The following is a 17,278-nucleotide window of genomic DNA, read 5'->3' as shown; positions in this document are numbered from 1 at the left end:
CAGCAGCAACAACAGCAGCAGCAGCAGCAACCGGTGGACTCCGATCTCTCTCTGCACGCAAGCCTTAAACCCTAGTAAACCTTAAACCCTAAACCCTAATAAACCCTAGTAAACCCTAACAGCTAGAGACTGCTTAGTATATCCCCTTCTAAGGAAGCATCAGTCTACCTTTATTACGAGAAGTTTCGTGCTGCTCTCCAGCAGCAGCAGCAGCAGCAGCAACAGCACGACTGTAAATCCTAAATAACGATTTGTTGCTCTTTTTTCATTGCTTCTTCTTTCTTAATATTTATTCCTTAATCCTTTCGCCATTTGCCTTCTGTTTAATTAGCTAACCACGTACCCGCATATAAAACTGTCCGCAAACCCTAAACCCTAAACCCTAAATCATAAACCCTAAGCCCTAAACTATGCTACACACCGATGTGTATATATTGGTGTGTATTAATGTTATGTATTTAGTGTTTTTGTGTGTGTATATAAATGTGTGTATAGGTGCCATTAGGGTTTAGGGCCTAGGGTTTATGGTTTAGGGTCTAGGGTTTAGGGTTTAGGGTTTAGGGTTTGAGGATGAAGGACACTGCTGCTGCCTCTTTAAACTCTCCCCGCCTTAGGCGGCTCCCTTCTGGTCATTATAGACGTATTGCTGCAGGGGACGAGCTGCCCCTGATGCAGCTGCTGCTGTGCAGCTGCATGCAAGCAGCACCAGAGTACGAGCTCCTATACGAGAGCCCACGGGGCCCCACATCTTACCGCAGCAGCAGCAGCAGCAGCAGCAAGCGCCCTGCCCGCAGCAGCAGTCATAAGCTGCGGCAACAAAAGTCACACAAAGAGCAGCAGCAGCAGCCACAGCATCAAGAAACGCTGCAGCACAAATTGTCCAGCAAGCAGGAGCAGCACGAGCAGCAGGAGCACCAGCAGCACCAGCACAAAAGCATTACCTGGGCAGACGCCGGAGGCCCCTCTGAGCACAGCGCAGACACATCTGCGGATACAGCGCAGCAGAGTGTGCTGCAGGACCAAAGCAGCAGCAGCAGCAACGGCAGCAGCGGCAGCGCCAGCCGCAGCAGCAGAAGCAGCAGCATACTTGCTGCTGTTGCTGATGCTGCACCTCCACCAGAGGAGCCTTCAATAACTCCGTCAGAAACAACGCCAAGGGTAGCTCCTGCAGCAGCAGCACCAGCAGCGCCACCAGCAGCAGCACCAGCAGCAGCACCAGCAGCAAGCAAGCAGCAAGAAGTGCCCCGTGCTGTGTCCCTTAAGAAAAAGGAGACAGGTGGATTAGGGAGACAAACAAACAGCAGCATAAGAAGTGCAGACAGCAGCATAAAGAAAGATGCAGCAAAGAGAATCAGCAGCAGCAGCAGCAGCACGTACTACATAAAGAAGCGCAGCAGCAAACCTGTAGCGCCTGTTGCAGCAGCACCGATGCAGAAAACCCTTAGTAAAGAGCAGCAGCAGCAAGCTGCTGTTGCTGCTGCTACACAACAACTGCAGCAAAGGCAGCAATCCGTGCAGCGGCTAAGATCTAAGATTGCTCATCAGCAGCAAAAAGCTGCTGCTGCTGCTGCTGCTGCTGAAGGACCAGATCATTCTCTTGCTGAAAAAATCGAAGTCGATATTGCTGTATTCACGTAGGCCCCTGCTGCTGCTGCTGCTGCTGCACCTGCTGCTGCTGCTGCTGCACCTGCTGCTGCTGCTGCTGCTGCTATAGTGCCTGCTACTGCGAATGCTGTTCGCTCCTACTGCTGTTGCTATGCCTCCTGCTGCTGAACGTGCCCCAGTTTTGCAGCGCGCTGTCTCGCTTGCTGCAGAATCCCGTGCTGATGCTACTGCTGCTGCTGCTGTCTTGAGCGTTGCTGTTGCTGTACGGACAGCGTATTTTGCACTGGAAAGAAGTAAAGGGGCTTCTGTGACGCAGTATGCACACTCCTCTCGTCTTAGGGTTTAGGGTTTAGGGTTTGCATGCGTTCTTATGCGCTGCAGAGGGCAAGTAGAACTAGAAGGAGACAAAGCGCAAATGTTTTTGCTTTGCGGATTCCTCAATGACAGTCTTGGAGACGTAAGGGTTTAGGGTTTAGGGTTTAGCGAATGCAGGAATACTTGACGCAGCTTCAGTGACACGTATTGAGCACCGAGGGAAGAATGTGGAGCACTTAGGGTTTAGGGTTTAGTGTTTAAGATTTAGGGTTTAGGGTTTAGGGTTTAGGGTTTGTGAATTGTGCAGCTATTGAATCATACTCGTAATCGTACCGAGCCTGTTTCCTTTCATCCAACAGATGAAGAACTTCAACTTCATGTTACTCATAGGGTTCGTAAACCCTAAACCCTAAACCCTAAACCCTAAACACTAAACCCTAAACCCTTGTTTGCTCGTCTGTCTGTCTTCATTATCTCTTATTCGTTTATTTCTCTCTTTCTTCTGTGTTTCTCTGTATGTTCTCCGTGGGTTTTGCTGCTGTGTGTTGCTGTTGCTGCTGCTTTTGCTGCGCCTGTTGCTGTTGCCGTTGCTGCTTCAATGCGTTGCTGTTGCTGCTGCTGCTTCTTGCTGCTGCTGCTACAATTCATTGCATTTTTTCTTCCTTGTCTTGCTGTTACTCCATCCTATTGACCCTATCCTCTGCTCCACCTGCTGCTGTTGTTGCTGCTGTTGCTGTTGCTGTTGATGCTGGTGCTGCTGCAGTTTGTATTACCATTAGATCAAGAAGCAGCAGCAATAAGATTAACATTAATAATAACACAAGAGGTAGAGGAGACAATAAAAAATACAAGAAAAAGGACATGGAAATTAAGAGACTTTGGTTGTATTATTATTCCTCTTGTTAATCTTAAACAACCTAATGTAAGGATATTCACGTTTTTTTTTATTTACTATTATTATTTATTTATATTTATTGTATATTATTATTATTAATATTATCTATTATTATATATTACTGTTATTATTATTACTATTATTAGTAGTAGTAGTAGTAGTAGTATTTTTACTTAATATGTATACATGCATTGTATTATTATTATTATTATTATGTAATAATTGTTATAATAGATAATACATAAGAAAAAAATAAATAAATAATTCAGCAAATAAATAAAATAATAATAATAATCTTTTTTTGTATATATTTATTTATGTTGTTGTTACAGACGATTGATTGGTCATCTTATCCTGTCTCTGTCTCTGCTGCATTTTCTGGGCGTGGTACGTACAGCTGCTGCTGTTGCTGCTACTGCTGCTGCTGTTGCTGCTGCTGTTGCTGTTGCTGCTACTGCTACTTTTCTTGCTGTTGCTGCTGTTGTTGTTGTTGCACCACCTGGACACCATGGAATCTGCTGCCTTTTCTTATTTGGTGCTTCCTTGCTGTCGGCTGGCTAGCTGGGCAGCTAAGAACTCTCTAGCTAGCTAGCCGACTGGCTAGCCAGCCAGTCGCAAGCTAGCTAGACACGAGCTGGTCCTTGTGTCTTGTCTCCCCAATAGTTAGATAGCTAGTTAGCCGTTGCCAGCTAGCTAGGTAACCGGCTAGCTATCCAGCTATTCCAGCTAGCTAGCTAGTTATCTAGCTAGATATAAGCTAGCGCGGTAGTGAGTGTCTTGGTCTCCTTAGGTACTGGTAGTCTTCGTTGTAAGTTAACTTCTTACCTACAGAATGATGGACCTCCTATCCCTCAAGACACCATTGAACCGTAAGGCATCCTAAACCCTAAACCCTAAACCCTAAACCCTAAACACCAAGCACTAAACGCTAAACGCTAAACCCTAAATTTCAGCAGCGGTCTCTTGTGCTGCACATCTTGCATGCATAATTGATAGAGATTGCTGTTGTCTATCTGCCGGGTGCATTTCATTGCCTTTTAGCTTTTTATCCTCAGCAATAATAATAATAATAATAAATGTTATATAATAATAATAAATAAAAATAATAAAAGATTTGTCTTTTTATTGTTTTCTTTGCAGCTTCCAACCCCCGCAAGGAATAACAAAAATTCGCAATATTAGAGAAGAAGGGCAGCATGCAGCAGCAGCACCTTCTCCTGTACGCATGCGCAGACTGAGCAGCAGCAGCAGCAGCAACAGCAGCAGCAGCAGCAAAGGGTGTGGGGTTGTATATGCAACAAAGAATGGGGATGTAATAGATGGCAGAGATCTCCTTAGAAGTTCTTCTTCCTTAGATTGCTCCCTGCAGCCATCGGGGGCCCTTACACACACCTGGCAGCTGCAGCACAGGCAGGCCTCCTTGCTGCTAAAGCAGCTGCAGCGGCAGCAGCACAAGCAGCAGCAGAAGCAGCAGCAGGAGAAAAAATTCGGTGTACACGCGGAAGAGGAGACAGTAAAAGGGTCATTTACCAGCAGCGGCCGCAGTACCCCACAGTCGCTGCTGCGTAGCTTATCTCCTCGCGTGCAGCGACTGCAGCAGCAGCAGGCCTTTTCTCATGACACACACAACGACACAGAAGGAATTCCCACTTATGCAATGAATCGGCGGGCAGTTGTTGAGGCCCCCACATGCAATGCTTCTCTTCCTTGGGCATGCTGCAGCAGCACTACCAATAGAGGCAGCAGCAGCAGCAGCAGCAGAAGCTTCAAAAAACAGCCAACCCAATGCTCCCTCTCAAGCGTGTACCAGGAAGAAGGGAGCCTCTGCAGCAGCCGCAGCATAGATGACACTTATAGCACCATCAGCAGCAGCAGCAGAAGCAGCAAGAGCAACAGCAGCAGCAGCTATGCACCTCCTCCCAAAGCAATTAGCCCTCCCCTTAAAAAGGCAGCTCAGCTACGCCGACCGCACCAATCGCAGCTGCAGCAGGAAAAGCAGCAACAACAGCAGCAGCAACTGCAGCAACAACAGCAGAAGCTGGTATTGCTGCAGGCCTCTCGGAAACAGCAGCAACGGAGGCCGGTGGTGCTGCACGCGAAGCAACAGCAGGAGCAGGAGCAAGAACAACAACTGCTACAGCAACAGCCGCCGCAGCAGCAGCAGCCGCAGCAGCAACAGCAGCAGCCTATCTCTGCTGAACTGCGGGATTTATCTCTAGGGATGAAGAGCCTCTTAGAAGAAATTCGGTTCAATACCCGCAGACTGCAGCAGCGGCAGAAGCAGGAGGAGGACGAGCAGCAGGAGAAGCAGCAGCAGAAGCACCACCAGCGGGTACTACCTGCAGTTCCCAAGGCAAGGAGACTGAGTGCAGCAGAACTGCAGAAGGAGCAGCAGCAACTACAGCACGACCAGCAAAGCTGCTTGGCTATTCGCCATGGATTCACGAGGCCTTCATTGGCTGGCAGGTGTTGAGTGTCTCACGCTCCCCTGTGTCTTTGCTGCTGCTGCTGTTGCTTCTTGTCTTGTCTTCTATAAGAGACAGGACGTGTACATCTTGTCTTTTGTTGTACATACACTGCAGCAGCACAGATGTTTGCTGCTGCTGACTCTTAGTATAGCGTAACACACCGCAAACAGCAAATGCTGCTGCAGCAGCAGCAGCAGAGATAGAAACAGCAGCAGCAGCAGTGACAACCGCACCCACAGCGACTACAACAGCAGAAATGATATGCAGAAGCAGCAGCAGCAGCAGCTTCGCAACAGCGTGCAGCGCAGCTGCTGTCTACAGCATCAGCAGCTGCAGCAGCGGCGAAGAAGCCTGCAGCGCTGCTGCTGCATGCATCAGGAAACCTCTCTTAGTGTTTGCCTTTTCCTTAAGGGAGGATCAATGGTGTTAAAATATGATAAAATAAATAATGCCTTGCAATAATATTATTGCTAGGTGCAGCTAGCTGTAGCTAGCTGCACCTAGCTAACTTCGCCACCTCTACGTACAGCTCGGAATAGGGCTAGCTGGTGCTACTGCTGCATCTAGCCATCTGCAGCAGCTGCTTCTGCATTTAGTTCCAGCGCTAGCTTCTGCTGCTACTGCTGCACCTAGCCACACTCGGTAATAAATAACGCAAAAAAGGACGAAACTTGCAAAACAACAGCTGCTGCTGTGCTTCACCAGCAGCACCAGCAGAAGCGGCATCAAGGGCCACGCCGTCCCCTGTCTGTTTTGCTGCTGTGGAGTTTGTCGCTGCCGCTGCTGTTGCACCAGGTGAAGCTGCGCCGCTGCAGCTGGAGTATATAGCTACAGCTAGCCACCCTGGGCTGTGTGCGCTGCATGCAAACGGTAGCAGCAGCAAGCGACCTCCTTCTCACACATCTTTAAACCCTTATAGCCAGCGTTTTGGGGCTTCTGTGGTGTCAATAGACCCCAAACGCAAGCAAGCAGCAGCACATCTAGCGGTGTGTGCACTGGTGGCTTCGTGCTGCTCTCACTGCTGCTCTTGCTGCTGCTACAAAAGTAGCTTCTGCGCCAGCTACAATAAAGACAGAACAGCAGCACTCTACTAAAATGCTATTTAATTCAATTACAATGCATTTAATTCATTTAATATATAATTTTTCCGCAGCATTTTACTTTTATAAACACAAGGAGAAGAGTACTTGCAGGAGCAGCAGCAAACGGCCGCTGCTGCAGCCCCGTGAGAGGCGGAGGCGGCGGTGGTTTACGGTGTATAGGCAGCTGATGTTGTATTTACTCGCCGTTTATTTTAATTATTTTGCATGCGTTTGTATTCCATAAATACCCCTAGAGACCTACCGAACACAAGGAAAGGTCTATAAGTGGGGCGGCTACCGCAGGTGTTGCTGTTGCTGCTGCAGAAGGAACAGCAACAACAGCAACAGCAACAGCATCAGAAACGCAGCAGCAGCAGCGACGGCTCCAAATCCTTTGGGGTCTACAGCTGCCTGTATACACCTCCTAACCCGGCTCATGAGGGATCCTAGTAGAAGGGCCAACAGGCAGCGTGCTGCTGCTACAGCTCCTGCTGCTGCTGCTGCAGCTGCGGCTGCAACGCACGGAGCTCAACAGGAGTAGCAGGTCTTCGCGACTGATGGAACGGCACAATGCAGCAAGAGCAGCTGCAGCAACAGCAGCTGCAGAAGCAGCTGCTGCAACAGCAGCAACTGCAGCAGCAGCAGCTGCAACCACAGCAGCTCCAACACCTACAGCAGCAGCAGCTACGCCCTCAGGAGCTGCAGCAGCAACCCATGCACATGCTACCCCTGAAGACTGATGCTGGGCCTTCGGCAGCAATGGTGCACGCTCCTCAGCTGCAGCGCATGCAGACACCGCAGCAGCAGCAATTGCCGCAGCAGCAGCAATTGCCGCAGCAGCACCTGCAGCAGCAGCCCCCGCTACAGCAGCTGCCGTCGCAAAAGCCTCAGCCTCAGCAGCTGCAAGCGCAACAACTGCAGCCGCAGCAGCTACAACAGCAGCAACTGCAGCAGCAACTGCAGCAACAACAACTGCAACAACAGCAACTGCAACAACAGCAGCTGCAGCAACAGCTTCAGCAGCAGCAGCAAGCTCGTGGTGGCGTACAGAGGAATGTAGAGCCAAGGCACGTGTTGATGCTGCTGCAGCGTATGGCTGAGGCAGACCCAGCTCGCTTCAGGGTGACCACCAAACTTGCTGCTGTTGCTGCTGCTGTTTAGCCTTTGCTGCTTGTAAAAATCAATGGCAAGGGCTCCTTACTTCCCTGCTGCCTGCAGGCATCCGCCTCAGCTTTAGGGTTTATTGTTTTGTGGGGTTGGGGATGAGGGTTTAGGGTTTAGAGGTTTTATTATGTAGGGTTTAGGGTTTATGGTGTAGGGTTTAGGATTATTATTTATTCTTTAGGGTTTATGTTTTTCCGTGTGTTGTATATTGCTTATTTTTTATCCAATATCCTTTGGGGTCTCTTGTTCAAGTTTACGGCTTCCTCTCTAGGGTTTAGGGTTTAGGGTTTAGGGTCTAGGGTTTAGGGTTTGCGGTTGCAGGGAGTGGAGCTGCCACAGACAGGCGGCCGCTCTTTAGCTGCTTTGCTGCAGTCGTTAGAGGAAAGGGGAATTGTAAAAGTTCAAGACGCCTTAAAGAATGCTTATGAGCTAGCAAAGCAGCAGCAGCAGCAGCAACAGCAGCAGCAGCAGCAGCAGCAAGTGCCTATACAGCAACAGCAACCGCAATCGCAACAGCCAGGCAAGGCGCATCAGCAGCAAACGCCCTTCGCGCCGCCGCAGCTCCAGCAGCAGCTCCAGCAGCTGCAACAGCAGCAGCAGCAACAGCAGCAACAACAGGAGACACTGCCGCAGCAGACACTGCCGCAGCAGACACTGCCGCAGCAGACACTGCCGCAGCAGACACTGCCGCAGCAGAATGGCCCATTATTGGCAGCAGCAGCAAAGCATGCAAGGGTTCCTGCTGCTGCAGATTCAGCTGGGAATGTTCCAACGCCTCCTCCAGTGAGCAGCAGCAGCAGCAACAGACGAACCACACAACAGCAGCAGCAGCAGCAAATTGATGCTTTTTAGATGTACACCTGGCAGTAGCTGCAAAGCCGTTCGTTGCAGCAGTAGCAGGCAGCTCGACAGCAGCACGTGAGCAGTAGCACCAACACATTAGCAGCAGCAGCAGCAACAGCAGCAGCAACAGCAGCGTGTTGTTTTTGTGCTGCAGTTACTTCCTGACCCAGAGACACTGGCTAAGGTTGCGGCATATCCTCGAGAGCGGTAAGGCATTGCGGTGTATACGCACCAGCAGCAGCAGCAGCAGCCGCAGTAGCTACTGCTGCTGCTTCTGCTGTTGCGAAGATCTATATCCAATCCGTTCTCCACTTATATTAGATGCACACCCCGGTACCATCGTGTGTGTTGCTGTTGAGTCTGTTGCTGCTGCTGCTGCAGGCAGGTGGATTTAATTGTTCGGCTGCTGCAGAAGCCGCGGGGGGCGCAGGTAGTGCAGCAGCTGCAGCTTGCGGGTCATGTTGCTGCTGATGTTTGTGCTGAGGCCATGGCTAGCTGCAGCTGCACGGTTCAGCAACAGCAACAGCAACAGCAGCAGCAACAGCAGCAACAGCAGCTGCAACAGCAGCAGCAGCAACAGCTGCAACAACAACAGGAGCAGCTGCAGCAGCAACAGCAGCAGCTGCAGCTGCAGCAGCAGCAGTTGAGACAGCGGCGGATGCAGCAGCAGCAGCAACCGCAGCAGCAGCAGCAGATGCATACGCAGTTCCAGCAGCAGCAGCGGGTGCAGCAGCAGGTGAGTCATTCTGCTGCCGATCTGCACGGCCCGCCTATCAAGCGGCCCCGTGTCGGCGACAACAGCAACAGCAGCAGCAACAACAGCAACAACAACAACAGCAGCAACAACAACAATAGCCACAACAACAAGGACAAGAACAGCAGCAACAACAACAACAATAACAACAACAGCAGCAGCAACGATAACAGCAGTAACAACAACAGCAGCAGCAGCAACAGCAACAACAACGACAGCAGCAGCAACGACAACAACAATAACAACAACAACAGCAGCAGCAACAGCAACAACAACGACAGCAGCAGCAACAACAACAATAACAACAACAACAGCAACAACAATAACAACTACAACACCAACAACAACAGCAGCAACAACATTAACAACAACAACAACAACAACAGCAACAACAACAACAACAGGAACAACAACAGCAACAACAACAATAACGACAACGACAACAACAACAACAGCAACAACAACAACAACAACAACAACAACAACAACATCAACAACAACAGCAACAACAACAACAACAACAATAACAATAACAATAACAATAACAAAAACAACAACAACAACAACAGCAACAACAACAACAACAGCATCAGCAACAACAACAACAGCAGCAGCAGCAGTAGCAGCAGCGTCAGCATCAGCAGCAACAGCAATTACTTGATTAGGGCAGACTATGGCACAGAAGGAGAGAGACGCTTTTTTAGGCCGCAGTTGCTGCGGCAACGGCCTAGGTTTATGAGCGTTATGAGGAGACACTTGCCGTTGGCGGGAGAGCAGCAGCAGCACCAGCAGCAGCAGCAGCAAAGAAGGGGTTGGGCATTTGTATTAGACGCAGATGCATCACAGGTGGTGCAGCAGCAGCAGCAGCTCCGGCAGCGGCTGCAGCAAGAGCTGCAGCAGCAGTACATCATGCGGCCAGTATCGGCTTCGGGATCTTCTCTGGCTCAGCAGCAGCTGCAGCAGCTGCAGCAGCAGCAGCTGATGCAAGAGGAAGAGGAGCAGCAGCAGCAGAACATGCTGCAGCTGTACATGCAGCGGAGGGTGCAGCAAATATTAAGACAAGCAGCAGCAAGACACGGCGTGTCTTTTGTTGCTGCTGACGAAGCAGCAATTGTTTCTAGATTGCTGCACGCAATACAGCTCAGGCTAACGTGAGTCCTTCTGCTTCGTGCTGCTACTGTTGTGGCTGCCGTGTCTGCCGCTGGCGTCGTGCTGTTGCTGCTGTAACTAACAGGTTCGCTGCTTTCTGACAAGCGCCCAAGCAGCGATTATTTGACTATGGCTGCTTGGCTGCTACTACTTCTGCTGCTGCTGCTGTTGCTGTTGCTGCAGGTTGCTGGCTCCTTGTTTGGAGGCCATATCTCATTACCGCGTTGACCAGATGTTTACACGTTTAATGGGCAGCAACAGCAGCAACAGCAGCAGCAACAGCGACACAGCAGATGCACAACTCTTAGGGACATCCCCTATTGGGGGAATGGGATGGGGTGATGAAGCAGCAGCAGCAGCACCAGGAGCAGCAGCAGCAGGTCCGCCCCCATTTGAGAAGCAGCAGCAGCAGCAAACGCTGCGGCTGAAGCCGCAGCTGTGCTTCTCAGTGTTGGCAGAACTCTTTTTACGCCGGGAGAACGACCAACAGGTGGTAAGGACACGCTACTGGTGCCATTGCTACTGCTGCTGTTGCTATTGCAGCTGCCGCTGCTGCTGTCATTTGTTTTGCTGTTGTTGCTGCTGCACGTACTGCTGCAGGCTGAGAGGCTTCATCGTCTTAATGAAGGCCGCCGCCGCGTTAAACATCGCCTAAAGTCGCGAGGAGCTGGGGGGGGCCTGCAAGCATCGAAGGAGGAGGTGCTGCTGCTTCTGCTGCTGCTGTTTCTGTTGCTATTGGTGTTGCAGCTCTGCGGCTGTGGCCATAGCTTTTGTTGCTGTTGTTTCAGGGCTGCTGCTGCTACTGCTGCTCCCCCAGCAATTTGGCAGGCAGTAGCTTCAGCTGGAGCCGCACCAGGTTTTAGCAGCAGCACTGTGTGGACTTTGAGCTCATTGGTCGTTTGCTGCAGTCTGCTGCTGCTGCTGCAGGCGGAGGCTGCTGCGAGCATGGGGTCGGCTGTAGCAGCTGCTGCTGCAGCAACAGATTCCGCTGCTGCAAGAGGCAGCAGGGGAGGTGCAGGGTTTCATGAGGACCCGCAGCAACAGCAACAGCCAGAAGAAGTAGCTATGGAGAAGGCCCAAGAATTTGCGGAGGTGCTTTGCTGCTTTTGCTGCTTCTGTGGCAGCAACAGATCCTGCCGTTGCTGTTTCTGGCAGTGTAGCTCTGGGAGAGGGGCACCTATCTGGTCAAGCTGCAGCAACCAGAGCAGCAGCAGCCACAGCAGCAGCTCCAGAAGCATTAGAGCTGCTGTATTGTGTTGCTACTTCTCCTAAATCGCCTCGTTCTCTTGCTGTTGTGTTGCTGTTGTGCTGCAGGTCGCTCACAGCCAGCGGCTGCTGCTGCTGAGGCTCACCGCCTTAGATTTGAGGGCTTTGCTGCAGATAGCATCGGCAGAGTCTATAGTTCCTCTTTCGTTCAGGTCCGCACCCACAGCCTTGCTGCTGCTTTCGTTGCTTCTTTTGCTGCTGCTGCTGCTGCTGTTGGTTTGGGGGCTGTGCCTGTGTTTCTGCTGCTGCTGCAGCTGCTTGTGTTGCAGCAGCCAGCAGAGGCAGCACTAGATAGCTCTGCAAGCTGTAGGCATCGATTGCAGCGCTGTTGCACCTACTGCCTAAGTACCCTGGCCGCGCATTCTGTTGCTATTGCTGTGATTTCTGCTGTTGCTGCTGGTACAGGAATCGTTTGCTGCAGTTTTTGGAGCTGCTGCATTTCGACCTGCAGGCGGAGCCCCCGCGCCTTCCTCCTGCTGCTGTGAGGCTGGCTGCTGCACCTGCGTCAGCGCTGGTGCAGCAGCAGCAGCAGCAGCAGCAGCCTAGCCAGTACCAGCTGCAGCACCATCACTTGCACCAGCCGCACAACGCGGCTGCTGCTGCAATGAGCAGGTCGCACATGCTGGCGCATGGAGTAAACGCTGGTGCAAGCGGTGCTGGTGGTGGCGGTGGTGGGCTAATAACCACAGCAGCAGCAGCAAATCTTGCTGCAGCAGCTGCTGCTCAGGCAGCTGGAGACAGTTCGAACCGTGGTCATGAGGCAGGTGCTGGTGCTGTTGCAGGTGGCGCTGCAGCAGGAGCACCGGCAACAGCAGGAGCGGCGTCAGCAGCATCAGCAGCAGCAGCAGCAGCAGCTGGTGCTTCTCAGGCGACACCTGGTGCTGCTTCAGGGGGGTCTCAAGCTGCTGATAACAGAAGACGAGGTGGGGGGGTTGCAACAAAGAACAGAAATAGAAAGAAAGCTGCTGCTGCTGCTGCTGTTGCTGCAATTGTGTTGGAAGCGGAGGACAAGAAGCGTGCTGCCCTGCTACAGCAGCAGCAACAAATGTACATACAGCAGCACGGAGTGGCGGCGCCGTTTCACGAGCAGCTATGTGGGCAGCCGGGGAACTCGCAGACACAGGAGCAGCTGCTGCAGCAGCAGCAACAACAACAGGAACAGCTGTTTCAGCTGCAGCAACACTTGCTTAGGGGCTCTAGCGCCAGTGTGCATGCACTGCAGCAGCACCAGCTGCAGCAGCAGCGAACGGCAGAGGAGGTGCAGCGTCATCGAGCTGCTGCAGCGGCAGCTGCTGCAGCCTCAGCTGCCAGTGCTGCTGCTGCTGCTGCTGCAGGGCTGCAGACCCCGGGGCATCCGCAACCGCATCACCAGCAGCAGCAGCAAATGCCAGGGGCACCAGCACCAGCAGCAGCAGACAAACGGCAGCAAGCCGTTTTGCCTCGATTTGGTGATTCTCTTGCTACTGCAGGACGCTCATCGGAGCTGCTTATTCCCGAGGTAGAGGAGGAGGACTTCTTGTGAAGTGCTGCTGCTGTTGGTGCTGCTGTAACCTCCACGTACGTGCATTATGATCTGCAGTATCAGCAACTCCGAATGCGCTGCAACAGCGGTAGCAGCAGTACATACCATAGCAGCAGTGTCAACTCGAGCTGCTGTAGCAGCAGCAGCCGGAACTCCAGCTGCTGCAGCTGCAGCAGGCTCTTTGGCAGCGCAGCAGCAGCAGTAGCAGAGACAGCCACAGCTGGAAGAATTCCTGCTGCTGCAGCTGCAAGCAGAAATTGTTTGCTTTTATAGGCTAAAAACTAAAAGGTTACTGCTTCATACACTTGACGCTCGATCCTTGTGCCTGTCTGCTGCCGATGCTGCTGCTGCTTACAGCAGCTGTTTAGGTTTGTTGGACTACTTCCCTGACGTCTTCTATTTTCGTTCGCTGTCTCAGTCTTTATGGCTATAGCCCGGCCTTTATTGTTATATGTATTATATATTATTACATTATAACATTTCTAGATGTACTTTAGCTTGATGTTTCTTAGACTATCTTCTCTTTTCTGTTCTCTTCTGCTCTCTCTACGATTACACACTTATGCTGTCCCCTCTCTGTTGGAAGCATCCTCTTGCTACTGTCTCCTCTAGAATTCTTAGGCAGCCTAGGTTCCTAAGTCATAATAGAGAGGAGAAAGAGAGGCAGCAAGAAGTCAACAAAGTCAGCAAATGGTGGTGCCGCTGCTGTTGCTGCAGCAGAGAAATGTGCGCTTGCATTTCCTTGCAATAATAATTTACATGATATAGTTTGACATAAAAACAGCCTCCCTCGCCTTGTGGTGCGGTTTGCTGCATGCAGACAGCAACACACTGCTGCCCCAGTCCTGCAGACCGGCTTCCCTTGTTTGTTTGTGGGATGTATGATACACCCCACATGTCCCGCAACGCAGCGGCGACGAAAAGGGTACAAACGTCTTTCTGGTGCCGCTGCTGCTTGTGCTGCTGCTGCTGCTTTTGCATGCAGGGTAGGCGGCTGCGTGCATGTGTGCTGCAGTGTGCTGCTGCTGGCTTAGCATAATATATATACATATATGTACTACGAGGGAGCAGGCGTCTTATTGAGCCGATTCAAATGCATGCGTGCAATCATTTTGTATTCGCCTGTTCAGTAAACCAATTTGCTTCCCCTCCTTAAGAGAAGTTGTGGGGCTTTGTCTCCTTCGTGCTGGATGACTTATCCCCGTCTGAGGTGCTGCCGCCTCCAAGTCTATCTTTTGCACGTAAGAACTTTGCATTTCCTTGCAATTCCCCCAGGACTTCATCATACTTGCGGCGCTTCTCCTTCTCTGCCTGCTGGTCTGCTGTACCCGCCTGTCCCTGTCCTTGCTGCTGTGATCTTACCTTCATCCAGGCATTAACGTGTTTGCGGCGTTCCTCTGCAAGAGCATTATTCCTCTCCTGTGCTCGCAGATAACGAGGGTTCTTCTTCAGCTCTTCTAACACTTCGTCGTACTTCCTGCGCGTTTCTGCGCTTGGTCCATCCTCAGAGGCAGGCGAAACCTGCTTATCCTCTCCCCCCCGAGACCTCTTGCGGGGAGGTGCCACCTCCGTTGCAGCAACATCCGACCCCTCCTCAACTGCCTCCGTTGCGCTTCCGTGGGCCTTGTCACCAGATGACAACTCCACCGCTGCAATGGCACTATCGTGCTGATTCCGAACACTCCCTGGTGCGGCTGCTTCACTGCTCACCTCTACAGACACAACACCTCCACCTGCTGCAAGGCACAGCAACCCCAGCAAAAAAGGACTACCGACGAAGCTGAGCCGCATTTTCGAGATAAAAGAGGGCACAATTCAATGGAGGCAGCACAAGTGAAAAACAATATTCAGCAAAAATAATTTGCTAATGCTGCGAATGTTCTGAGGGACAATAAGAACACCAAGAGCTCAGTGCTTCGCGGCGAGGAGCGGGAGAAAGCAAAAGCAGAAGCAACAGCCCTTGGGCGCTGAGATGAGCGCTGGTCAGACAGACCTAAGTGTCACCAGTTGGCTGTGTAATGCAATTATTTTTAATTAAATGACACTTAAAGGACTTGATTCAACTGTATTTTATTTTATTTGCACACGAAAAATGCATTTCGACCGCGCAAGCTCGTTGCCTTTCATGATGGACCCCCCTTGCGGTGACCGGTCGAGTCAGAAGACAGTGCGGCTTTCCCGCCGCTGCAGCTATCTTTCTTCCCTTTTTTGTTTTTATTTATAAAGTTAATTGAATAGTGATTGCGAAAGAGAGTTAGAAAAACTTGTCTGCGGGGTCGCAGCAACACAACACCAGCGTAACCACACTTGTGGGCGAGTAGAGAAGCAGAACTTGATGGGGTCCTTCTGGGCTTCCTTCACGGGAAGAAGCAATATATAAAAATTATATAACAGATTGCTTGTTTTAGCCAATTTTAGTCAAAAAGAACAAAGGTATCGCAGTCGGCCTGTCACTTTGCAATGGGTTTCAGTAATAAAACTCTACGGTATTTGTACCATTGGCGATGCAGTAAAAGCAAGTCGGTGGAAAGTAGGAGCATGCATCCTTACGCGGCCCTAATGCGCACACGGGACGCAAAAAGAATGCCCTAAACACTGTATATAGTGCTTGTACAAACAACCAAGATGGCTGGTTTATGCTCGTTTGTGTGGGCTGTCTTGCACCTCTGCAGCACTGCGGTGCGTTGCAGGTCGTGGTAGGCCGACTCATCTGCCGCAGCAACAGTTGCTTGAGCCGCCGACATCAGCACTTTTTGATACCGGCGAGTGAGGCCAGTTGTTTCTAAGAAAATCTCACCACTAGTATCTGTGTGAGCGCATTTGCATCGGATAAGAACCTACACTACCGCGCGCACCGACGGTATGATGCAGAGAACGAGAGGTAAATAAGACAATTAGGCCCACGGCAATTGACCTCGAGATAAACGTTGCTGTCGACACTGGATGTTTCAAAGGAAAATAATTGGAGACACGGGAAGGACTATACAAACCCAGTGGTGGTGGATTATTCTTCCCCTAGAGCAGCTGATCTCTCGTCAGTCATAGATGTCCTGGGCGCGGCAGCCCAACGGCTTAAGACTATGTAGAGAGGGCCTGCCTGTGACAGTTTCAACATGCTGTGCTCCAACTAACGCCTCAAGGCAACACCACAAGGAGGTCGCCGGCTGGGGAGACTCTTCTAGGATTTGCTGCTGCTGCTACGGAGATACAGTTCGTTGCTTCGGGTCTTCTCAGTAGCTAGGCGCTCTGCCGAGTCTGGTTGGGAGGGGTGCAGTTTTTTGTTGCGTGAACCACGACCAATCAGAATAGATGACGGTCAGTGAGCAACGACATTGTTCGATTGGTGCGGGACACAGCGACAAAATGAAAATGTTTCCACCGGTGGCATAGAAATGGCTACGGGTAGCAGGGAGGTGAAGCACCTGCCTGACGTCTGAGGGGAATTATCAACTCTGAAGGGCACGTTAGGTACAATTATATCAAAACCTTGACAATAGCGATACTCGAATGTTTAAACACCACCCAAATTAAAGCTGCGCAACGCAAACTCACGCTCGGTGCCTCAGCCGCAAGGTCAAAGTGGGCGCAAAGGTGGTTGCTAAGGAGCTTATCTGCAGAATTCTCAGAAGCTCACTCGTTTTGCGGCCTTTCGGGGAACACGGAAGGCAAGAATATATCGCCAAGTGGCAAGATATCTGTGACCTCTGAAAGTTCATATTGTACCGGCACTCAAGTACAGATTCACGCATCAGCTTGAGGTAGGACATATGAACACCAGCAGCAGCGACAGCCTGCAACGAATGTTTCTTGGACTCCTTCTAATCGTTCTCTTGAAGGTTTCCGGTACTCAAAGGAGCATGGCTACATATCAGAAGCCAGAAAACGCAGGCATAATGGCGGGGCATCTAGAGTTCAACGTGGCACTTCATTCATGCAGGATGCGTGGTGCCTACATGCAGCTGGCATGCGTCTGCTGCACGCCGCCCACTGCGTACAGCCGCTTGATCACAGTGAAAGAATGAGCTCTTTTTGAGAACGTTAGCTAGAGAGAGACCCTAGACATCCAGTAGCAGCTGTTCAGCTGTGTCCCCCTCATAAGGTACAAGCAGCTGGGCTTGTGGGCGTCCCATGGAGCGGCCACCGCTGCGGATTTCGAAGGGTTAATTCTCATTGTGTGCGCTGTACCTTGAGGGGATTATTTCAGTATGACGGAAG

At 51.1% G+C, this 17,278-nt stretch overlaps 3 protein-coding genes across 3 annotated transcripts; 2 read left to right on the top strand and 1 right to left on the bottom strand.

Annotated features, from left to right (window-relative positions):
- Nucleotides 1-570: 570 nt before the first annotated feature.
- EMWEY_00025050 (hypothetical protein, conserved) lies at nucleotides 571-5,288 on the top strand (the record flags this gene model as incomplete). The annotated part of the gene is made up of 7 exons (XM_013481002.1): nucleotides 571-1,634; nucleotides 1,987-2,062; nucleotides 2,228-2,311; nucleotides 2,684-2,842; nucleotides 3,148-3,202; nucleotides 3,606-3,684; nucleotides 3,956-5,288. 7 exons carry the CDS (start codon nucleotides 571-573, stop codon nucleotides 5,286-5,288), a joined length of 2,850 nt encoding a protein of 949 aa, XP_013336456.1.
- A 1,647-nt stretch (nucleotides 5,289-6,935) lies between these two features.
- EMWEY_00025040 (hypothetical protein, conserved) lies at nucleotides 6,936-13,063 on the top strand (the record flags this gene model as incomplete). The annotated part of the gene is made up of 9 exons (XM_013481001.1): nucleotides 6,936-7,487; nucleotides 7,851-8,312; nucleotides 8,527-8,579; nucleotides 8,754-10,277; nucleotides 10,459-10,768; nucleotides 10,876-10,974; nucleotides 11,203-11,367; nucleotides 11,590-11,693; nucleotides 11,947-13,063. The coding sequence occupies 9 exons, from the start codon at nucleotides 6,936-6,938 to the stop codon at nucleotides 13,061-13,063; spliced, it is 4,386 nt and encodes a 1,461-aa protein (XP_013336455.1).
- Nucleotides 13,064-14,215: 1,152 nt separating this feature from the next.
- On the bottom strand, nucleotides 14,216-14,854 carry EMWEY_00025030 (hypothetical protein, conserved; the record flags this gene model as incomplete). Its single annotated transcript, XM_013481000.1, has 1 exon — nucleotides 14,216-14,854. The coding sequence occupies one exon, from the start codon at nucleotides 14,852-14,854 to the stop codon at nucleotides 14,216-14,218; it is 639 nt and encodes a 212-aa protein (XP_013336454.1).
- Between the last annotated feature and the right edge of the window lie 2,424 nt (nucleotides 14,855-17,278).

This window comes from Eimeria maxima, genomic scaffold (assembly GCF_000499605.1).
Source record: "Eimeria maxima Weybridge genomic scaffold, Emw_scaff262, whole genome shotgun sequence".
In the NCBI taxonomy this organism is placed as follows: domain Eukaryota; phylum Apicomplexa; class Conoidasida; order Eucoccidiorida; family Eimeriidae; genus Eimeria; species Eimeria maxima.
This window is presented reverse-complemented; position numbering and strand designations above follow the sequence as displayed.